Source organism: Scatophagus argus, chromosome 8 (genome assembly GCF_020382885.2).
Source record: "Scatophagus argus isolate fScaArg1 chromosome 8, fScaArg1.pri, whole genome shotgun sequence".
NCBI classification, from domain to species: domain Eukaryota; kingdom Metazoa; phylum Chordata; class Actinopteri; family Scatophagidae; genus Scatophagus; species Scatophagus argus.
The window spans coordinates 13,032,556-13,057,857 of NC_058500.1; the positions used below are offsets into that span (position 1 = coordinate 13,032,556).

The 25,302-nt window shown below is 42.8% G+C and overlaps 1 protein-coding gene across 2 annotated transcripts in view; it reads right to left on the minus strand.

Moving 5' to 3' along the window:
• znf385a (zinc finger protein 385A) overlaps positions 1–25,302 on the minus strand; it is a 53,077-nt gene that overhangs the window by 12,213 nt on the left and 15,562 nt on the right. Inside the window, exons 2-4 of one of the 2 annotated variants that reach the window (XM_046397367.1) lie at positions 13,054–13,205; positions 7,186–7,296; positions 1,852–2,026 (exon numbers count right to left, since the gene is read on the minus strand). In XM_046397367.1, coding sequence (XP_046253323.1) covers positions 1,852–2,026; positions 7,186–7,296; positions 13,054–13,205 — 438 coding nt within the window. Of the gene's footprint in view, positions 1–1,851; positions 2,027–7,185; positions 7,297–9,855; positions 10,515–13,053; positions 13,206–25,302 lie in introns of those variants that run through there. The other variant, XM_046397368.1, reaches the window with a different exon arrangement.

Sequence of the window (25,302 nt, forward strand, 5' to 3'; positions counted from 1 at the left end):
TTGCTACTTTCAGACCTCAATCATGGCCGGCTTGTTTTGGCTCCTCATGCTCTTGGATTTCACTCCGGGTAGCCTCGCTAATGGCAACTGAGAATAAGCTGATCTCAGATCCCCCATGAGGGAAAAGGAGTGAAAATCACTGTTCCTCTTACTACTCTGAGATCAGCTAAAAGAAGTTCAGCTTTAGTGTTATTTTTAGGGACAGAATAAGAGTCAAGACTACTGCTCTGGTATGTTGTTGCATTTTGGCCTTTTATTAGACCTGCGTTTCATCTTTTCATTCATCATGTTTGCTCTGTGCCCTCCTGTCAATATGGTGGAAATGTCTGGTAAATAGCCAGCTACTGAAACTTTTGTAAATGTCAACAAAACACGACTGGTCTATTCATTGCCTCATATGTGATCCAGGGACAGAGTGGTGACACTGAGGCAATGGAAAATTCTGGTTGGAGAAAGGAGACGGGCAGAAGCACACAGTGCCCAGCCTCTGAATTATGGTTTGAAATAGGAAGATGAGCAAGATAGAGAGAGGGAGAGAAAAAAAAAAGACTGACACAACACAGAGAAAAACAGATACTGCTAAAGAATCCTTATTAATCTGCCAACAGTGAATTACTTTTCATTAAAGTCAGATCAACTGACTCTTTTGCAATGGTGTCATCTTTATTTTCTCAATCAGTCTTAACACTCATTACCACTACAGGCAACATGGTCTATTTTGACTCTGAGGCACACAAACATATGCATACCACAGCAGGGTTCCTTGAAAAGATGCCAAGAAACTGCCATGTTGCCGTGTGTATGCCAACTCACCTGCTCCCAGTCTAAATGGATGGACACCAATTCAGCTTCACATTGTTAAGCTGAACAAAGCATTGTTGTGGTTGGACTGAACTGATACCAAGGATTGTATGTGATACTAATGATGCTTCTACTCTGATCAGCCTGTCACGCAAGCATGACACCACGTTGTTGGTTTTCATGTCGGTTACTCTTCTCCTCTCTGTGTAACTCAGCTGTTGGCTGGACAGAGTCAATCATTATTGCCCCCACTTCAATCAAAAAAGACCTGTGATGTAAACTAATGATGTAAAGATGTCTCTTGGGCATCTGTTTATTTGTCACTTGCAGATGTAGTGCATACATATTTAATATTCATTTTATTATTTATACTATTTTTATTCATTTTATATTATATCCATTTTGTGCTATGATTTCACTGTAGGCTTCTCAACTGTCTTGTAATATTGGGTTGGACTCCTTCTGTGTTTACTGTAATTTCCTTAGGAACCCTTTTGCCTTCAGTCATCTGATCAAGGGCCGTTTTCATCAACCTTTGCCACAACTTACTAACTGCAGCTGAGTTCACTCTGACTTGGACCTGCTGTTTTGTTATGGCATAACTGAATTTTCTTATGTAATTTAATGTGCCCCGAGCCACAGTTTTCTCAAAATGAAGCAGACTTTAAAACCATCTAAAGTTCCTGCACCTAAAATTTTTGTTCGGCTAAACTAATTTCTTACAAAAGAAACAGCTCTGAATGTGGGTCAATATGTGACAACTGTCAGTGCAAATAGTTTCGGAGGTTTGTGGGACTGTGTTGTTGGCCATAGGCTCTATACAAAGACACCAGATCACACAAAGAGCTGAGATGTTCTCATGAATGAACAATACACAGCAAAGCTGTTGTGATTAGATGCCTTTGTTATTCTTGCATATTTTTCATTTCATTTGCCAAAATAATGAAGCCTCTGAACGTCCTGCACAGATTGAAATGATTATTTCTACAACAAAACTCACACAAGCACATTTTCTCTTTCTACTTCTGCTAGTATTTTGTGCTCTCTCACCCGCTTTGTTGGACTCGCTGTCTGGTCCAGTGCCAGGGGCTCCGGGCGGAGACGGGGAGGAGGTGGGGGGCACAATATGAGGCTTGTCCCCCTCCTGAGGACGACTCTTAGAGGTCTCGATGCCTTTGACTCTCCTGGCATGACGATTTCCTTTGTAATGCGCTTCTGCCTGGCTCTGTAGGAGAACATGTTAAAAAACGTGTTAAGGTTTTGCCAGCAAGTGAACAAAACATTGCAGTCTGGATTAGACTAATGTATGTCATTATGATAGTATGTTATTCAATATAGTCTGGGGACTGGAGCCATAGACAGCAGATGGGTATACAGTGGATAGACAGATGGATTACACGCATGGGAACAAAAAGATGCAATGATGCAGTGCGTACATTCAAGACCTGTCTGCCTGCCATGTCCTTTACTCATCTTATTGTCAGGTTTCAAATTAACAATGAATCATTATTCAGTGGGATCACACTCACAGTACATCTGTTTTTGGATAATCTGTTTGTCGACATTGGACATACATGCTCAGCCCAAAGTTTTGACATACATCCTGTGCAGTCTAAACCTCTACATACTCCCTGAAAGTACTTGGCTCCAGCTCTCATTACTACGGCCATGCTGACAGACATGCCAAAGGGAGTTGAACTTAGGGTCAGTGGGATGCCATAATATCTGCCTGGAGGGCCCATAAATCTCATACTGACACTACCCTCACTGCTACAACACACACACATTATTACAGTACACATTATATATGTGAGGATTACATACATGGGTTCCTACAGCATAAATACTATGATTGCCTTCAGCTGCTCACTGAACACAGTCAGGCTCTTGCAAAATCCCAGACTTAATTGCTTGCCTGTGAGGTGGTCAAAATCTAAATATACATTCTAGCAGGCAGCAAAGCCCCCATCTGTAATATCTCATAAAAAGATGCAGACTCTGAGACTGGAGCTTTTCAAGAGAGATAATCCTGCATTCCTGTGAAGAAAAAAAATAGTGGAGAGATCTGCGACAGAAGCTAGTGTGGCTAATCTCCTAAAGAAAGGGGAGCTTCTAGCTAATGTGTTTGCTCAGAGAGTGAACACCAGAGGTGAGTAATTCGTCAGGAGACTACTAGGACATCAGAAGGGCCTGAGTCTTGTCTGCATATGTTTGTGTGTCTACACAGAGGTATGTGAATTGGGGACAACATGGCGGATGTTGCTATACTGAGCTGTTGCCAGCAGTCTATCTTCAGAGACTGTAGAAACAAAACAAAAGCACACACATATACACAGACACGCAGGTGGGCAGGGGGTATTCATGTAATCCTCTTTGCCATCTGTTTGCCACCCCTTTATCGCCCCTCTATCAAGGTTTAAGTGTTCCTCAAGTCAGAACACAAATAGGCTCCGTGCTGATACAGACACAATATGTCAGACTGCACTTGAGCTGGGTAGCTCCCTGCTATGTCCACAAGTATAATGACTGAGCAGATGTTTCATGCCATGTCCTGTGTTGACCAAATAATATTCATCTCAAGGGGCCAATGATGAAGATTATTATGAAGTGGCTGGATTTCAGTTAGTTGCCAGGGAAAGACATAGTCTTGAAGAGTGGCTGACAGCTGCCATAGGTGCTGAAAGGCTTGGAGAATTTGACTGACATCGCACTGACCACAGGCTCGGCAGTGGGGATAGACTGGACTGACAACGGAGGCAGGGAGTGATGAGTAATGTCCGGGTGTGTATGCTTGCTGTACGTGTGTGCCTGATGGCATCCAGGATGTGAGTTGGCGCAGTAAACCATGGGCAGTGGCTGTAGCGTTTGAGAAGATCACGTTTCTTGTAAATCATGATGACAACCCATGGTCTAGATATAGCTGACCATCTGTAACTGCACCCTGTCAAAGGCGTCTTAAGGCACTGCTTTAGTAAAGCCTACAGATCAAGGTGGAGAGAGCAAAGTGTGGGGTTGGTTGGGGGGGCTGCACAGAGAGAAGTGATCTCTCAGATGAAAGAAGGAATGAGGGAAGATAGAAAGGTGTACGGTGGTATATGGCGAAGGGGCCACAAAGGCTTTCTCAACCTTTCCCACCAAGCCAAAGGGATCAACTGCCAAGCAGCTGAGTATCAGTGTGAGGTCCTGGATGGAGAGAAAGGAAAGAGAATGAAGGGAAGATGAAGGAGAAACAGTTCCTAGGGAGAACTACAAGACAAGGGAGGTGATGTAAAGAGCTAAACTGAGAATGATAAAAGAGACAAAAATCTCAGAGAGAGGAAAAGCTGAACCACATCACCCTGTGATGCCTGTGTTTCATTATGCAGAGGCTTCAAACCGAACAAGTGCTTTCCAGCATGGCTATCATCCTAAAAGGAAACCTGTGATGTTGCAGCATATCTACAACTGCAGCTCCAGACGACACGAAAAGGAAAAAAGGCAAAGAAGAGAGAAAATAACAGACAGACTGGGACAGTAAACAATCAAGAAACGCTGAGGGGGGAGTGAGAAAGTGAGGGAGTGGTGAAATAGAGTGAAAGAGAATAAAGCATGCATATCAGTCCGGTCTTGCTGCAGCAGCTGTGACGTTAGTCGGTGCAGCGCAACGGAGTATGTGATGTCACTAATGCAGCACACCATCAAGGTTATTCTGAATAAACCACCATTTAACACCTCACACCACCACACGATGCAGGGACAGAAGGGCACAAACCCTCCCCCCATTCATTCCTCCACTCCTCTCCTTCCCCTCCAAATCTCCACTGTCCCTCTTTCCCAAGATGCACCAGAGCTGTCAGAGCCAGACACTAATCCATGCCCTTGACGAATGCATCTTATAATAAGTAGTGGCAGGCAATTTTAGGTATTTCCACACTGTAAATAATGCAGCAAGAGAGGGGGAGACAGATATAAAGAGGGGAAGACAGTTGCTGAGAGAGACCGAGAGAGAGAGACAGGCAGAGAAAGATCAAATGGGACGAATGAATGATGGCAAAATGATGCGTGAAATGAGCCGAGGACAGAGTGGGAGCAGAAAGGCAGAACTGGATCCTTTGAAGACAAATACATTGATCATGACATTAAATGGTAAGCCCCATTTGCTTTGTGTGACCTGGTTAACCTTGATTGGGTTAATCGACTCACAGATGGGAGATAAAGACGGAGAAATGTCGACATCAAGGGCAAAATTCTTGTTCTTTTCAGAGCCCTGGACTGGAAAAATTAGAGTGGGAATGCAGCACAGGATTCTTCGATGTGTTTTTAGCCATGAAATATTCATCCTGACTTGACATTATGTAAAAAAGGACCGTGTGGGTGGTGATATTCTATGGCAAGTTTATCTCCAGCCAAGCTTAGTAGGACAGCACAAACTACACACAGTTTGACATTGCTGATATACTGCAGTGCGTTTATTTTTTTAATATGCACACTGGAAATGAAAGTGACAATGACAGCAGTGTGCTAGTGTACGTCTTTTATCAGTCAGGAAACAGGACATAAGCCAGGGCTGCTTTAGGTGTCACCATTTGTTACCTCTCACGCACATGCACAAATAAACATGACATGACCTTTAGTGGCTAGAAAATACCTGTTTATGCAACTCTTAGTGACCAGATTTTTGTTTTAACTCTTTTATTATATGTTGACCAAATATATTGTATACACTTTTGTATATGACTTTTGTTTCTTTTAATACATCTTTTGTTAGAGATAGCTATCTTTTATATTTTATTTGATCTTGTTTCAGGTTAGTATTGTAACAAGGTTTATATGCTGACCTCCTAATAAGGTCTCTCTCAATAAAAAGATTTTAACAACATCTTTAGCTGAATCTTTAGCTAAATAAAAACTCAAAATTAAATTAAGTCGGTTGCATCTTGAGTCACTTGCCAAATGATTTGTTAATGATCCCATGATGAGGACAGATCTGTCCAGGATGTGGACAAACCATGGCCACATGTCACTCTCAGGATTGTGTCACACACAAATAGAAGTGACTATTTGAGAAGTGAATACCTCTGCTAAGTAAAAAGGATTTATCACCCCACTCTGCATAGGCTGTCAGAAATCAGTCAGTAATGCACAGTTTTGCAAGAAAATGCACATTAATTTACTTGTTATATTTTGAGTTAGATATGATAAAACATATACAGCAGATTCTGCACGCATTCCATGTTTCTTTTGCATGTCTTTCATTAGCTGTCACCATTAAAACAACATTGTGTTAAACATTTAAATTCATGAAATTCCTCACATATTTACTGTGTCTTAACTTTGTTTGTGTGGACATGTCTTTTACTGAAGGAGTCTCTATTTGATCACTAGCTGTGGGGCTCAAAGCATTTCATCATATAAACATCTCTGTCTAACTGTTTCCTGTGCCTAAGAAGACATACAGCAGGGAACTCTGCAAAGAGCAGGCTCAGAATTACAGGCCTGCAGATCCCTGACCACATGGAAACCATGATTGTAGACCTGAAGAGTATATATAGCACTGGTCCACTCCTTAATGTTGTGTACTGTGGATGGATGTTCGCCCTAGCCCTGATGTCTGCACCACTGAATAAGGAGAATCACAGCCAAATTATACAGTGCACACATGACATTTGGCACTGGCGTTGTCATGTGTCTGTTCTATTTGTCTCTAGCAAGAAGAAAAGACTGAGAATGGACTGGCACCACTTCATATAAAACTCGTCCGTATGATTTTTGTCCTCGTTCATTTGTCTTCAGTCATGTATGCAAGTTGCCCATGGGCATAATGTGCCATTAAACTCTCATTATGAGTTTGGATATAAACTAAACCATATGGACAAACAGATGAAACTGCTGTTAAAATGAATTGATATAACAACAAGAAGTTGCAAATGTTAACTCTAAAGATATTATGACTTCATGATATGATATCAAATTAACTTTACATGTTCAGGATCTTAATCAGCCTTCGTGCTGCTGGATCATGAAGAATCTCACTGAAAATCCAGGCATAAAACAAGCAAACAAACAAACAAACACAAAAACAACTCTTAAAACTTTGTGCTGTAGAGATTATTGCTTCTATTAACTCCACAGTGTAACTGCAACAAATCAAATTCCAATGAGGTCGCCACTGACAAAGCGCAGCCTAAACAAACGTACCACATCCTCTGTGTCAATGCACGCACTTGAGAAAGAAAACAGGATGGAAAGCACTCGAAAACATTCCTAAACAAAATGAGTATGAGGTGAAAGAAGTGTATGTGTCTAAACAAAATACAGCATGTTTATTGCCACATGAGAAATGGAGACATCTTGAGAAATGGAGGGACAGCAATATGTGTCGGGTATTTTTTAAAATTCCTGTACCTCTGAGTTGAAGCGGATCTGGCAGACGTTGCAGGAGATTACTGGTCTCTTGGTCTTGATCAGCGGTACTCCAAAGGTGTGGTTTATCACAGCCTTCTGCACAGGGTCCATCTGACAGAAGAGAAACAGACAGAGAGAGGGAACATCAGGAATCTGTGAACTATAAATCAAACTCAGCACCTGCTACTACTACTACAGTTCTGCACTCCAGATGTCCTGGTGCTACAATTCAACAGGCCAGTCTCTTGTAATAATGTAAGGAGTCAAGGTGCTATGTCCTCTACCTTGAATGGGAGAGGCCAGTGTTAAGTAAAGAGGCCCACAGTTTTTCTTGCCTGAGAAACTATACTGAATGTCTAAATGACCACATGAAGGGGTGGATGAAGTACACAGACAAAAGTCTTTACTGCATCTATCCAGTGTTTGCTGCATTTCTGTGTTTTTCAAACAGTGGTCAGTGTTGACACCGTGTTGCTACAACTGAGACACCTGTTGCCTGTTTCAGTCCAGGCTCAGGCTTCTGATCCTGGCCAAGCTGCACCTTCATACTATCTCTGTGTTAATTGTTTCAGCTGGGATGTCCATCATCTATGTGGTGTTAAGCTCCTTGTATAAATTTAACTGACTCGCTTTAGCAGCTTTCCAATGTGTTGGTGGCTAAGCTACCCGATAAAACTCTGTCCCAGACACAAAGGATCCCGCCTGTATGGCTTTAAAAGGGCTCCATTCCAATTATTTATCTGCGTTTGAAGCTGAATTTATTTAGCGATCATTGTTAATTGACCTTAACCTTAGTAGGGAGTCAATGAATGGTGTGGACTTCCAAGACAGACAGTTGTCTGGCACTGGCTACAGATAAGATGATGTGGCACCGTATGGGCGAGCAAAAGGAGTGAAGAGAAACAAAAGTCCGGCCTGAAGAACAAAATGGATATGATGTGTATTTGAATTCATATGGCAATGAGGGAATATTCCAAAGAGTCCTCCAAGTCTGATGCAAGCCTGTTGGTTTGGAGAGTCAGTTAGACTCTAAATTGCTCAATTTGGCTCATCACCATGTTTAATTTACCTAATCACCAAGCTTTCCCTTCAGCTATCTTGCACCCAGAGCCACACTCTCATCTGATACACACTCAAAACTCAAATTAATATTCTCATAACTCAAGACAACACAGACAATTTGAATTTCTGCATGGTGCTTGTTACTTGGCAACTCCAAAGAAACAGGGTAAACAGAAGAAGACCAAAGTGGGGAGGAGGCCCAAGACATTTAGCTGGGTGACAGGACAGTACAGAAACACACCATCTGGAGGAGCGAATGGGTGAGGGAGTAGGAGAGGAAGATGAATTGGGACAGATAGACAGATAAAGGGGGGAAGAAATGGGAAAGAGGCCCAAGCTGGACATTTTCACAACACACATTCTTATCTCATTTGGCTGTCATTCCCATAGTCCACGTTCCATGACTCCCTCTGTTTCCCTCTCCAGAAACAGCCAAAGTAAGCTCTACTGCTGCCATTTTTGTGCATTCACATAGAGACAAGATTCTGAGCAAAGGTGCTGGTGGATGATAACTATCTGAGCAACTGCATATAGCTCAGCAGTGGCTATATATTATAACAAACAAAGCAACCAACCCAGCTTTTTATCAAATCATTCAAACTCCTGCCTGCCATATTACAAGTAAACATAACTGAAGATTTGCATCTTAAATACTTGTGCCGTGGCCCATCATTACCTCTCTGAGGAAAGTTTAACAAGAGCTGAAAAGGCTAGGTCGAGTAATTCTATGCATGAATCATAGGCTTTTCCACAGCCAGTCAGTTCAGCACTCAGGGTGTGGGTCAGCCATGATCCATTCAGTTGATTCAGCTGTTAAAAAACAGTTCAGCTGCCAACAAGCCTTTTTGGACAGCAGGCCTCACATGGCCTCTTATTCAAATCCAAACATGTCCTCATGAAAAAGGAGCACAGCACTGTGATGTAACTGAAGAGGGATTTTCCAAAACTCAATCAGTGGCTTTGACCAACTTTGAAAAAAAAACCAAACTCAAATCAAATCAAATCAAATTGGATGTGTTTCTTACGTTAATAGTTCTTGACTAAATCAACCGAATCCCTAAAATCTAATTAGTAAATAATAAGGGACTTTTGGAAACTTTCATGTCAGTTTGAGTGTGGGGCTGTTTTGAATGTGGTGACAGCTCTGGCAGATCTAAATAAGCCAAAGTAACCAGCATCACTCAGTGGTTATATCAACAGCTTCAGGCGGCCTGAAGATCCAAATGTCCGAATGCCTTTTTTCAACATACAGCATCTTCTGTGGAGAAACGGCATGCACCTAAACCCACCGACAGACGGTTCTGGGGTCGTTATTTTACTTTCTTTCTCTCCTTATTTTCTGGTCTGTCATCTTCATTTCTGTTCCCTTCTTCTGGTGTGTTTGATCAACTCTCTGCAAAGAAATGGTTCAATTCCAGCACTGAGGAATGCACTTCTCTGTGGCTCTCGGTGGGACCAACCTGGCAGTCGCAAAGTCTGCACTTTGCAAGATAAAATCAGTCGTTGAAGCTCTAAGTTCAACGGTGCTTTTGAGCTGTGCCCAGATTAAGACACCGTTCAGTGAAAAACAAAAACCCAGTAAGAAGCACCAAGCATTAAGGTACTCACCCTCTTCTCCTCTGTGTCTGTAGAAGCTTGGACCAGCATTGGTCCTCCTGTGTGTGTGCTGCTGGCCGAGGAGTGTGTTTGGGTCTCAGCATGTGCGAGACTAAGTGCGTGTGGTGCACCTTCCTCACTCATTCAGCCTCCTCGAGGGTTGTCAATGCTGAATACAGACTAACTCAAACAAAAAATGGGGTTGTGCCTAGTGATGCATTACTGGTAAAGACTTCTTTGTTTTTCTTCTTTTGGTACACTCTGTGTTTCTCTTTGAAATGCTATGAAAGAGAAAGCAACTCTGTGCTGTAAGGATTTTCTCGAGTCACTGCCTTGTTGTCTCTTTTTTCACTGACACATCGCCTTACAAGTGCCTGTCCCTTTTGTTCAGCCTCTCTTTCCTCTCCTCTCAGCTTCTTTCTGTTTTTCTGCCTCCCGCTTCCCTGTAGTGCCTTTCTCTCACTCTGCTTTCCAGTTTTCTCCTCCCCTTCTCGCTCGCTCTCTCTTCCCTCTCTCTCTCCTGACTTCATGCATACTCGATCTGTCCAGATGCAGTCAGTATTGTTTGTTCCACTCTGGTCCTGCCCCAATCCCTCTCCCTTTTCCTCAAGTTCACACCATCTAGTCATCAAAAGTCATCATCAGCCATTGGAGCTTTTTTGTTCAATCCACCAACCTTCAACAAAACCACACCTGAACACACACATCTACACAACACTCTTCCTGTTTGGTTACTTGCTACAGAAATTTGAAGACGTAAGCAATGGCTTTCGGCCTGACATCAGTGCACATTAAGAACTGGACAAAACATACTCCAAATGGTGGCTACTTTGATTGATCAGCCTCAGTGTGAAGCCTGTGGAGGCAACTGATTATTATAAAACATCTGTCAGTTAAAAGTGTTGTGAAAGAGGACATATACTGAGTTTTTCAGGAAGTGGGGGAAAGAAAAGATGAAAAGTGGACAAACTGCAGGTGAGATTCTACAAGTCTGCACGTGGCCTCACATGATTAGACACCTTCATTGAAAATTCCTGACTTTGCAGCCTGAGCTGAGCCCACATCAAGGCAGGCAGCTCGGCTCAGAGGTGTGTGAGCTTGCGTCTATATCAGGACCAGCTGCTGCAGATAAATAATTCAGCCTCATCACTGTCTAGAGGCGCATTGGACGGGACAGGCAGGTAGAGGACAAATCGCATTAGAAGGCCATTAAAGCTGTATATGGTTTTAGGAGGGGCCATTCCTCTGCTACGGGGCTAATAACTCTCAATGTGAGTCTCATTAAGACTGTACAAACTCAGCACAGATCACTTATTAAGAGAGAATAATAGAACAACTACCTGCCAGTGTAGTGCAGGGACATTGCTCAGTGTTATTGCTGCTATAATGCTGTGTCTTCATCGAGGTGTTGTACATATCCATATTCATCAACACGTACTGGTGCTGACAGACACCAGCAGGCTTTTGAAACACTGGAAATGGGACCTTTAATGTGAAATAATCCTATTTCATCCTCAATTCATTCGGTTAAATGAAAGAGATGAGACCTAAGCAGAGTCGTTCTCTGGCTGTTTAAACATCCTACTGCCTAAAAGCCCGACAAGCCATAAAGTACAGTCAGTGATGTAAACAGAGCCGCGCAACACTTACTCTCTTATTCTAGGTCTTCCAGTATAAATTTACTCAACTGCACAACACTAAATTAAACATAAAAACATTGCTGGAAAAGCTGAGGGCCATGACTTGCTCTGCAGGAAAAAATCAATAGAGGGCCTTCATTACCAGCAACCACATTTGTATGTTTTATTTTTGCATGTCACAGCTGCAGAATGCATACTTCAGCCATTTTGCAGAGACCTCCCCTAGTCAAACATCAACTCTACTAGCACTGTGTTAGTCATTTCTACATTTAATGTGATGCATTTAAACCATTTAAGTGCTGTCCATGTTTATGTGTAGGTTTGCAGTGGAGCCATGAAGCCAGAACATCCTCCAAGGCTCTCCAATTGCCCCACCTCCTGGCCACAGGGCTGTAAAACACCACTCCTCAGCGCTGGCTCACAGTCATCAGCAGCAACAGTTAATAACATTCATAGCATCCCTCTGGACCTTCAGACATACTTAATGTTCTGAAGAGGATAGGAAGCAGAGGGATGTTACAGAATCAGGGAGAGAGCAAGATTCAGAGGGAGCCAGCAAGACAGAATGAAGAAAGAGCAAGAGTGATTTCAGGGCTGTGCTAGCAGAAGCAAGAGTGGAAACTGAGAATCATTTTAATATCTCAATTAATCCATGTCTGCTGGGTGCACTGTAGTTGTATAATCAGTAAGATGCTTCCGCTTATGTCATGGCCCATAGTGGGGTATTAAAATGACTTTATTGTAAAATGTGTTTTAAGAGCGTCTGGCCTCATGTTACTGTCGCTGTAATAAAGTACATGGTTGAAACAGAATGGTTTCCCGTTAGCGGCAGGATATTGCTGGGTTGGCCAGTTGCAAACTTTGGCCAAATATACCAGGCTGAGACATGCGGAGAATAACCGTTGCATACATGGTCCAAGAATAGCATTGTCCCACATACAGGTCACGCAAAGTTCCTTGATTTTACATACTGCTGATAAGAAATGTGTTGACATTCCCTAATGGTGTCTGGAGGAGCAGTCGGCACATTACGCTGAGTTGGTGAAATGCTAAATGTCTCTATGGTCTAATCTAAATGATAAGATGTTAGTCAGGGCCTGGGGAAACAAGAAGATCCCTCTCAGTTAAAATAAATATCACATCAAACAAACTGTGGTGTTTGAAGTGCATGGCTATAAAGATGGCCTTAGAAGTGCTCTTTAATGCTATATTTTGAAGAAAGAGTGGAAGGAAGGAGGCAGGGTGGGTAAATGAATGAATACAGCTTTAGGAATAATCTGCTTCCCTTAAAGTGAGACCGGACCAACACAACATGCATTTTTAATGTCAATAAAGTAGCGCCTCAGCAATTTAAAGGCACACTAACACGTTAGTTTAAGCACTAAAAGCTTACATGTTACACAATTAACACTGTATTTGAATGCATCATGAACGCAAATACACATGAATCATTCAGTTTCCCATATTCTGAGGAGAATCAGGTCCCTCTTGTTTTGTTTTCCTTGTTGCAATGTGTGAGTCCATAGACTGCAGCATGTGTATGTTTGTTCGTGTCTGCATCAACTCTCACCGTGTTGAAGTTGTGGAAGAGGCTCATGCTATGCGGAGGAGGGGGGGTCTCCATGGGGAACTGCAGGAAGGGCTTCATATCCAGATGGGGCTGGATCATAGTGGGGGTCCGCAAGAATGTTGGCACCGCTGCCCCGGCCCGATTTATGCCTCCTATATGCAGAAAAGCACAACTGATAAACATACAGACCATGTTTTTATAGCTCATATGCTCAAAACAGTTATCATGTTTGTTTTAACAGTTAAGACAATGACAGGCAGTACATGTTTTTAGTAACAAAGTATAAAATGAAAATAGAGAAAGAAACAAAAATGAACATTGTAGCTTATTACTGATTCCATGCTGTTTCCTGGAATGTGTCACTGAATTCCAAAAAGCACAATGCACCATAATTACACTGCAAAAGCAATTATTTCTCTGCAGACAGAGCAAAGCCATGTGGCACCCCATGGGAACACACAGTTTCCAAACTGTGAGAAAAAACAGTATTTGGACCATTAAAGACGCGAAAATGATTGCTGTGGACAAACATTCTGATTTTCCTGACAAGTTGACAAGACTGAAGCACGAGAGAGCAGCGGCACTGCTGCGCACAAATGCCCTGATACTGAGGGTTTTCTGGGCCTTGGAGAATTCACATCACTCAGGCATTTCATTATATTAAAACATTCTCATCAAATGAAGCAGGAATGCCATGGAGAAGAAAGGAATGGCAAAGAGGCGGTGGGGGGATTCCTCTTATCCACCTGCCTGCCAGTCCACTCTGTTCTCCTCCCCTCTCCTGGGAGATATCTGCAGCTTGATGATAATGAGCTTCATCTCAGCGTGTGTTGCTTTGTGTCATCCTGACTCGTGCACTGGAGTTGGATCACTTGATGGTGTCTAATTATGTGATGGCTGAATCATAGACTCTGATTCCTCTGCTCACGTCAGACGCGTGCTCCCAGGCATTGATTGTATCCAACAAGTTTTCACAGGAGCTGAATAACAGTCACTTAAGAACACCACATGGGTACCCTATGCATACACACACACACACACACACACACACACCTGTGCACTATGTCAATGTTTAATTCTCCTATAAAAGCATGCAAGGCTGTCATAATGATACACTGCTCCCTATTCTCGTCATCGCTCCCTTCTGCCTTCCCTTCCTCTCCTCCTTATCCCCGCTCGTCTCCTCTTTAACCTCTGTCAAGGATGATAGTGATGGGGCCCACACAGCAAAACTCAGCCTCAGCAAGCTCTTAGATTAAGCCTCTTAATATCCGCAACTGGATTTCTGTAGCTTTCAAATTCCCCCGAGACTTAAAGCTCTGCTGCTCTCCTTTTTGGGATTGCTCTAAGCTACTCTCTCGCTCTGTTACTTACTGTCCCTCGCTCTGCTTCCTACTGCTATTCATTTCTACCTGCCTCCACACTTTCACATGATAATTTGTGCATTATTTGACACCTCTGCATTTTCATCAAGCTTTATGTCAACCGAATGTGAACAGAGAAAATAATATGGTTGCCGCATTGGTGGAATATGGTGTTAGCACATGCTGTCTCCAAAGTTTGGATTAGAGAGTGGGAGCGACAGAAAGAGAGAGAGAGAGAGAGAGAGAGAGAGAGAGAGAGTGACTTTGTCAAAATAAGCGAAAGTGCTGTCTCAGCTGAAGCCAAGCTGCCTTCTGCTGCGCATCTGTGCTATGGGCCTCGAGGTGGAGAGGATTGCATCATTACATATAGTTAGCATTTAAGTTTAATCTGCTGTCTGCTGAACAAATATACACATGCACACACATATGATCATGTTCATATGTGCAACATATTCTTACAACATGAGTAATAAGTTTGTGGCTTTCTGTTTGTTGGTTTTCTAGCCCAGGGACTGTCTCTTCGTCACAGGCTGACTCAGCACTCTTAAACAACTATACAGAAATATGCTTGCTACGTTTCAGTAAAGATGCTGAAAATGAATGTGTGCTGATCCAAATTAGAAAGTGTCACACACTTTTTGTGCACATCACATAAAAGAAGAAACAGTTTCTTCAGTCGGTTTGCTGAGCTGAGCCCTGGATGCTGTTTGTTGTGATGGGTGGTGGTGGGAGGTCCTGCAGCTGCTCTCTCCTCCACCTCTACTTCGATAACTGATGAAGGCAGCTCCTCCTCTGGGACTTTACTACTAACAATGTGACTAATACATTGCCTCTCGTTTATCATGACAGTATTCTGCATGTTGATACATGGCCTGTGTTCATGTCTGTGGCTTTTTGTGCGAGCATGTGTGCATGTACATGCGTGTGTGTTTTGCTTGGAAGGAGTGACACTGTTAGCTGCAATTGCACAGTAGTAATGTTTGCAGCTCCCTGGTGAGTCTGCACTAGAACATGAAGACTGTTACTGGCAGTGGGTCAGCCAGCCTCTGGCAGGCAGGCAAACAGAGAGATTGGCTGACCTGGGAACAGAACATGTCTCTGCAGCAGCAAGAGGAATTCAAATCTGAAGAAAAAGTGAATGGAGGACCAGAAAGCAGAGAGAGGAGCAGCCGTCCTTGGAGCAAAGACAGAGCTTGATCCATCAGGGAGACTGTGTGTGTGTGTGTGTTTGTAAATGTGCATAAATCAGAGTGTGGCTGCTTTCTTCTCCCACTGTATAATTACCCTATTAAGTTAAACCCCTCTTTGGGGACCTCCTCACAGGGTAAATCAAACAAATCCCTGTATGGAGCAGAAGCGTGTCTGTGTGACCTGTACAAATTTTTGTGCTTATATGAGTTTATGAAGTGTGTGTGAATAAGTAAGTGTTTGTATGTGGTCCCACCAGGCTTTGCTGTGCACATTGACAAAATCTTGAATTGGAGCCAGAGCTAATTAAGCGATAAGTCGTGAGTGTTTCGTATTAAATAACAGAACAAGCCAACATGACACAATAAAACCACAGCCACAGTGCTGCGGTGCACACACTACAGCTGTAACACTGCTGCTGAAGGGATTCTCTGAGTAATCAACAGGTAACTGAATTATGTGACAAGAACTTAGATAATCAGTTAAAAAGCTAATTGCTCTAAAAATGTATTTTTTGTTTTTATTTTATGAATACCATGACAAACTGAATATTTCTGGGATGTAGACTTTTGGCCAAACAAAATGAGGAGCATTTTACATTATTTTCTATCCCCAATTTGTGGACTAATGTGTTACTGATTAACCGAGAAATCGAAACAATTTTAGACAGAAATCATCAACAATCAATGATGAGAATAACTGTGAGCTGCAGCCTTAAATAAAACTAAAGGTAATTACTGCATGTAGAAGTAAGCAAGGACAAAGCAATGTCTTTACTTTGTGTACTGTTGTTACATCCTCTCCCTCTGCTCACCCTGCTGGCTTTTGGAGTCTGATCTGTGTGAGGCAGTGTGACAGACAGGCTGGTCTGGAAGAGCTGAGAGAACTCAGACAGTGATTTGGATGTTGTTAAACCCCCTGACATGCCAGGAATCCTACCAGGCTCGCAGAGGGCCTTAATCAGAGCTCTTAAATGGCCTGTGGGACGCTGCCAGAGGGCTTGGTGTTGCAGCCATGTGTTGTTTATGATCCTATCTTTGTGAGGACCATTTTGAATATTATACCTTGAGCTCAAGAACAATTTTGATTATAATTTTGATTTAGGTTTAGATTATGGTTAGAGTAAGGGCTTGAGTTAGACATTTAGTCGTAATGGCTGGCACTGAGGGCCAGGGAATAAAAGTGATAAGGGTCCTCCTAAGTATGGAAGTCTTTATGAATATGTGTGTGATATATTCATATTGTCCGTACACATACAGAGATAACAATAAGAAAGACAGACAAAGCACATTAACAGGATATCTGCAGATGGAAGCAGAGGGGAAAAAGTTAGAGGTTAAAACTGTTTCTGTATAGATAAACAGAGTAGGGGGAAAGAAGGAGGGTTAAAATTAGAGAGCTGGCAGAGGAGAGATCAAAGACATGAGCCGATGATTCCCCTATTTGGAATAATTCGCCAGCCTGCGTGGCCCTGATAAATCTGCTATTGGCTACAACCCCACCTCCACTGGGGAAACGCATATATACACATATACATACATGTCGTACACACACACACACACACACAAAACTCAATATTCTCCAATCCGATTTCTCCCTCTGACTCATCCCTAACTTACTCTGTGTGTGTGTGTGTGTGTGTGTGTGTGTGTGCGTGTTTGATTTTGAACTAGTGGAGGAAATTAGCACACGTGTGCAAATAACAAATGGAAAATCTCATTTTCATGTGGTTACTGCCTGTATTTTGTTTGTCCTCCCACCTCATGCAATAATTATGTTTTGATTGAGTATCATGATGACAGTGAGAACAGAAGCTCAGACTGTTCCAAAGTGAGAGAGCACCACATAATGAATAAATGATAATGATAATAATAAATAAATGAGTTAAAATGTGATGTTTAAAGGAGTTTCTCATCATTTACTACACTAATGCAGGATCATGTTCATTACAGTGCATGTGTAGAAACTGATGCTGGTGGAGGGAGAATCTTCTGAAAATCACCATCGTGTGTTTTTGCTTGTCTGTGCTGCAAGACAAAAAGCTGTTTCCAGAATCTAGGCTAAGAGAATCTTTTCATGTCTTGAGATTATCTAACAGCCTGTGTAGGTTGTGCCTCACTGTGTTCAGCCTTCTTTCCCATGGGCATTGGGTGCATTCAGGAGAGAACAATGGGAGGAGGGTATTTGGCACCAGGCATGCTGGACAAGCACAGATGTGCCAGGGTCCTTGGCAGCAATGGCAGGGAAGAAGGTGGTAACAGTCAGGCTGCCAACTTGCCTTTCTGCCGCACCATGAAGCAGGCACCTGTCCTCCGCATGGCCCAGAGGGGACTACATAATCAGTTTACAATCAGTACCGCTGATATGTTTGATGTTGGAATATCACAAAAGGAAAATATTCAATACATTTGATAATGTGGGACCTGGCTGGGATTAACATAATGAAATGACAAGTAAGAAATATTTTTTGGCATCTTGTTCCACACAGCAGCTTCAGTGATTATCTGTGCAGTGTTCATAACTTACTTTATCGACCTCGTGTGTGCAGCACATTGAGACTTCAGACTAACTGCTGGCTCTAAATCTTGAGAAAACCTGCCCTTGGCTTATGTATGCATTATTGAGAGAACTCTGAGTCAGTGAGATGATTTAAAGAGACCAGGGGCTGCAGTGGGAGCTTTCTAAACATAACCCCAAACATAGTCTCCCTCATCAAAACTCTTTCCTCTCTCTTTCCCTCCCTCCATTTGCAGCTCCTCAGACTCAGGCTGACAGTTCAGAGGATCGTGGCTGTCTGCACACTGACTTACTCAAGGAAGAGATGCAAACTGGGGTTGCCAGACTATTTCATAACCACTAAGGAGGAAACCTAAAATGACTGGCCTATTATAATTATAATGTGGTCAGGAAAAGCTGTCAGATTTTTCTGTTATGTTCCTACTGGAGTATTGTTTCATATGGGTTGTAATGTTTGACTGATGGCTGGCCATCTGTCAGTCTGTCTATGTTTCTCTTACCGTCTCTCTATCTCTCTCATCTGTCACTCTCATTTGCTCCTTCCCTCCTTCATGATCAGCTCAGTGTGTATTCTGAGCTGTACACAGCTGTGTCCAGGCCTACAGGAATAGCCAATTCATTTCAGCAGTGGAGGCAGCGTGATAGAGTGCAGACACACAGAGCATGAGAGAGAGAGAGACAGAATAAAAATTTGGGCCCGTTCCATTCAGTATTCTCCTCCAGTCTGAGGCCCAGCAGGACAGCATGCCTCCCTTTTCACCTGACTACAAGGGCGATCAACAGAATCACACGCCTGGCCAAAAGCCCCGCTCAAATGCACAAAGAAAATAGCATGTACACACTAAAGTTGGCATGAACTCACACATAAGAGACACACATACGTGTACACACACACACACACACACTTGCACGCACATGGACACAAGGTGTTCCAGAAGATTTAATTCACTTTTTCTCTAAGACACACTTTCACCTCAGTGCACCCACTTATACACATATTGAGGATTATCCAGCCAGGCCCATGAAAGGCAACATTCCTCTGACCCACATGTCTCTCTGCCTTTATAACTGTGTCCATCACAAAGCAGCTGACTCTGTTTAAAGTTTGCCCTCACATCCACCTGCATACACACACTCTAACATTCATTTAAAGCGCAGGAGCACCCTGATGCCTCACCTGTCACCTCAAGATCCTGCACCACGGAGCACTGTGCAGGTCATTAGCCCTGAGTGTCTACCTGCTGTAACCTGAGCTGCTTACCTTCCAGGATGATCCCTTCAGAGACAGCTGTGGCAGCAGCCTTCCTCCAGATAGCTGTCTCAGACCCTGCTAAGAATGAATTATGGGTTCACAGATTCGGACTCACAGGTAGTGATGCACTTCATTGCAGAAAGCACTGAGTGCAACAAGGCTCACATAGTGCTGGTAGACACACAGTGAGGCTTTCTACCTTCATGCCAAGTGTGTGCAAAGTGTGCCCCCCCCCCCCAAAAAAAAACCTGAGCAGGTGTGACTTTAAGTGACCACAAGAGCGTGCTGCTGAGTCCCTCTGAAAACTTCAAAGCAGCCAGTGAAAGTTCTTCTTGTAGTCCCTGAAAATTATTATGAAATGCCAAAAAAACATATTCCTGTCAAACTTTATCTTCCCCATCTTCTTTAATCATGGCATGCTAATTTCTGGCTTCCTGTGAAGGTTAATACATGCACAAAAGGTAGGTGGATGCAGATAAAGATCTGTTTGATTTGCTGCCTGCAACTGCTGGTGTTATGCTACGCTTCAACGGGAGGATTATGCAGGGGAAATCTGGAAAAAGTTTAAACTTGTTTCACTGCCTCAAACAGCTGTGTACTCATGCTGCATGTAAGGTATTTATGCATGTGTGTTTTTGTCTAAAAGCGCGTGTCTTCCTGTGTATGAGAGATAGTGTAGGTTATGGTGAAGGTAAAGGTTATGAGAGCTTAGTTACTGCAAAATTATGCGGCTGCCACAAGTCAAGACTTCATCACAGTGCTAAGCATTAGTCAGAACATGTCTCAGTCCTTAATCCAAATATACACACTGCAGTCAGACTTAGGAAAACACACACATTGAAAAAAACTGCAAATGATCCTATACAGTGTAATGCCAGTAGTGAAATATGAAGAGTTATATACATGGCTTGCAAATTAATACTGGCTTTGTTTCTGATTTTTTTCTAAGCATGAGTGTAGCCTAACATGTTTGGGTCTGTGTTTTCCTACATCAGTGGGAGGGTGTTAAACTTTCCTCACTAATTGTAGGTCTTTTAGATTTTACCCAACCTACCAATTTGGAGAACAGCAATTTTGCTAATTTCATTCTACTATAAGCTATAAGTAAAATACAGACTGCAGCATGTGTGGCAATATGCTCTGAAAAAAATGCCTGAGCAGCAGCCCCATGAAGGTCAGAAAAAGTTGAAACAGCTTCCAATGAGCGATCAGACCTTTCAGAACCACAAGTCGCACACGCATAGTTTGCATTTTTTGGTGAAAGGACAACCAAGTGCGAGTTCATCATCCCCCTCCCATCCCTCCATTTGCAATCCGATCAGTGAACTTAACTCCACACATGTGCATTTGAAGCGCTGCTTCTCTTCCAAAATATTTTTCACATATAAGCAATAACATCAGACACACACCAGCACTTCAAAAACACATACACACTGCATGAAGATAAGGCAGGATAAACCTTCAATCTCTCTCAAAGGAGAATATTGTGCATAATGACAGAGTGGATGGGGTGGTAATGACACCCTAGCGAGATAATATGACAGTGGCAGGCCCCAAAAAGCCCCCCTGAAAGATCCTACCTTGATCTCTCCTAAGTAGCTGAATCAAGGCTGGGAGGATTTAATTGCCAGCCTGTCTCTTTGGTAGACACAGAAGAGAGAGCACTGGGGATTCCAAGGGAGAAAGAGAGAAGAAAGATGGGAGCTAAGGGAGGAGATATGATGTAAAAATAATGGGATGGAATGAGGGTGAACACAGCCCACACTGATACCCCTGCTTACCTTCCCTGTCAACCCACAACTCTAGAATACATACAAATGCAACACAAAAAAACATGTGTGAGTCAAAGAGGCAGATGCACACTTCTTTAATCCTTCAGATAAAACTCCTGCTGGTTCATTGTCTGCCAGCCCACTGCACTTTTGGAGGCTCTTTGTTACTTGTCGAGATTGAGTGCTGGTATAACACAGAAACACACAGACGCGCCTGCACATGGACATGCATATACATGCACATGGATTGAGTGGGTTGTTTTTCTAGACAAGGTTGTAAACTTCCTGATTCATACTGTAAATGTTACGGAGCTGTGGTCAGCTTTGCAAATCCAAATTCATCAGTAATTTTCCCCTGTCTGTTTTCCACTGAATCTATGTCATCTATTCATCCAAGGGCAGGAAAGGTGGGCCAGTAAAATGATACGGCTCTATTCTTTGCCACATGACTGATATCCTGTTTGTCTCTGGTTCCACCTTAAATCAATGACAGCTCTGATAATGGTGATACCTTGGAAGAGTAGCCGTATGTTGGGCTTTGTGTTGCAACTTGCACCAACCCATTCAGGACAGGATTAATAGACTCATTGAAAATACGTCTGAATTGGCCTCAGTCACATTACATTCCAACGTGATATTTATCTCTGTAGCACCTCGCGTGATGAAAGCATGTAATTAAGTTTGAACTATAAGGCACCAAATGATTTTGCACTGCAAGGCTCAGCAAGTGTGCACTCTGTGCATGTGTGCGTGTGTGGTGACGGAGAGTGTTTGTGCTGTTTTGAGGTCACTAATGACAGACAAATAGCTGTCAGGGCTAATGGGAGGGGACAGCCAGGGATGATGGGAACACAGAGAGAGCAGCGCAGGGCAGCTCAGTGCAGTCCGACTGTGGCAACACAGCGCTGCTACAGCGTGTGCACAGAGAGATGGTCACAGTGAGAGCGCAAAACAAACACACACCCCTGTAGGGTTACCCTTGTCAGGGCACTGGCTTACAATCCTTTCCTCATTTCACACTAACCCTGACCCACACACATGTTATGTAGCAAACCCTAATTTATGTAACTTGTTCTAATATAAACCTGAACCTAATATTCTTACTAATACTGTTTATTTTTTTGTTGTTGTTGTTTTTTTTAATAGTGAATACTCAATCTCTGTAGGTTTGAGATGTAGCTTCACAAGGCAGAAAGTGGACTTTGCTGTAGAGTTCATTGGTATCTGAAGTAGGATATTTCATACTTTTTGCTGATTCACTGTTGAAACTGTGTTGTAAATGGGAATATGAACTACAATTCCATGAAAAGGAGCAAATAACAAGTAGGGTGAAATATTTGATACTCAGAAGAGCCTAAGGCACACTGAGGTTAAACAAACAAAAAACTGTACAGTTACACCTTGCATGGCTTTGTTATATTAAATGTTGGTTTGATTTAACGATCTCAGTCAGGTTAAGCCCAGCAACTGTTTTTAGTGGCCACACTTTAATAGGGAATAAAATGATTGTTCTGCTCTGTATCTTCCTGCAATTATATCGTAAAAACACAAACAGTGTTGCCACAGATACCATATTCCTTCTCTCATCTCCCATGTCCTCTTTAAAATTCCCTGCTGTCTGCTGCTCAGGTTTCGATCTTTTTGCACATTTTCTTTTTGTAATGAATGCTCCTCCCTTGGCCAAGGACCAGGCAAGTTTGTAAGATGATCACAGAGTTGTCCAGTGGAGATGTGTTTGAATGTCTCTGGCTGAAGGCAACGTCTGACTCGGTGATAGATGGGTTGTTGGAATGCGATGGAGGAGGAACCAGAGCGCTGCTTTGTTGTGTCTGTTGAAAGACAGTGATCCACTGCAGCAGAGGGAGATTAGACTTATGGCACTGGTAGAAAAGGGGAAGGGAAATGCTGTCTGTGCACTGCAACAGGAACAGAGGGACAACAAAATGGAGAGAAAAAACAGAAAAAGAGGGAGGGAGGCAAAAAAAAGAGGACAAGGTGACATTCTTAGTCTGAGATGACAACCCACCAGGACACATAACCTCTCTGTCTCTCCCCCCTCTCTCCACCTGTCCTCTGCTTGCTGCTGTTTTCCTCCATCCTGCTCAAATCTTCTCCCACTTGTTCTCTGTCACCCAGCCCCCACTCAAACCCACATTTCTCTCCCATCTCCACCCCTTCCTCCCTTGTTCAAAGCAGTGGTCACACACCCAGGTATAACAATAGGCAGCGACTTTATTCCCATGCACCTCCCAGAAACCTGTGCCCTCAGGTATGGAATTCTATCACTCAGCCACAAGCAGGTGGATCAACCCAAATACACTTTGGAAAAAGGTAACAAAGGCGCCAGATTCTCTCTGAGATTAGACCCCCAGCTCTAAGGGAGGAGAAAAAGAGGAGACATGATAGGGTGGTGGAAGGGGGATGTGGGGATTTTAAAAAAAATATACCTATGTTCTTTGAAGAATAAGAACTATAATGTACCCTTACCCAGTGTTTGCCAGTTCATTTCATTGACTTCTATTACCCAAGGAGGGTAGAGGGCAATATGCTATCAGACTAATAGAGCGGGGGAGGTGACTTTATGTGGCTGACAGCCACTGCTTTCATTTCAGCCCTGCAGTGTATTGTCTATGAATATGGAGCAGTCCAACAAACGAGCACGTCCTCTAACACAGTGCTCTCTGTTCATCCCTGGGCAATCCAACCCCAGCCCAATCTCTTTAAGTGCTGGGGGGTCTCGTCTGTAATGTCACTTGTCATTGGTGTGACCACAAATGACACCTTAGTTTAAATCTGCAGCCGTTGCCCCCCCGGTAAATAATTGCAGGCAGGAGAATGTATGCTTAAAGGAGTCAGGGCAAGCAATCAAGAATTTCTTACAGGCTAAAACCACATCTGAAATTTAAAATACTATGCTGAAATCGTACGGCAACATATTGCAAATGAGACCTTGTAAGTTAGAACCACACAAAAAGTCCCCACATGGATGCTAATTCCCCCACTACAGCTCATTACATGAAAAAGGGGAACCTCCTTGAACCAAACCTGAGCTCATTTGTCAAAGTAGAGAGCAATGTTTTCCCTCTCTTGTCTCATGCATGGAAGCTAAATGGAGCGAAAGCTTCATGCTTTTTCACGCCACCTCCCACACCTTCAAGTTCAGCAGTGTCCTATTCAGCATATTTTTCCAAGATAGCAGGCGATGCATTATTCAGTAAGTTCTGGTTGATCTTGGCTGCAATAAATCTCTGGTCTATAGACACATGGACATAAACCTGCGCACACTTACACACAAACTTGCATTCTCAAGCGCTTATGCCTGATATAAAAAGACGAAGTGAGCATCTATGAATCATACCCTCGTGGAAAGATCTTAAACAAAGAGCACCATGGATGAAAGGAGTGCTGGGCTTTTGAAAAACCATCCAAAGCAGTATGGTAATAAGAGTAACGAGGATATCAGACGCTGAACGTGATGCAACATGTTTGTTAAATGTGACAGCTGAATTACATCAGAGATTCACCCCTGTGAGGCAAATAACTGCTGAAGCAAACACCTGGTGATGAGCAACATTCGTCCCCAACAGGAAGGTCACAGGGTAACAGGGCCTCAAAAAGATTTAAAGGGCAACTCCATAGAATTTACACATCAAAATAAGTTGACCATAGTCACAAAAAAGAAATGTTTTTGGAGCCATATTAAGAAGTGAGGAAAACAATTCTGACTATTTTTTTTAATCTGTCTCTTGTGAGTCCCTGGAACTTCATGGAAGTGAAAGACTAAATCAGTGGAGTGCCATTTTAAACAAAATAATGAACTTGAAGACAATCAAGCAGTTGGCTGGAAGCAATAGTTGGAGGTCTGTTTACTTTGGAATATATACACTTTGTCTGATGGAGAGACTGGTGAGGTCAGTAACATTCTGGTCACATCTGTCTGCTGAATATAAGGCAGTCAACTTTTAGCCTAGCTTAGCACAAACACTGAAAACAGGGGAAACAGCTAGTCAGTCTAAGTTACAGGTTGCACATTATGGGTTTTTGTACTGCTTATGCAAAGAAAATAGTGAGGCGCTCAGAGAGTACATTACTTCAAAAATTCACTCTGCTATGATATGCAAATCGAGACATGCAACCACTAGTCCTATAGGTCCGG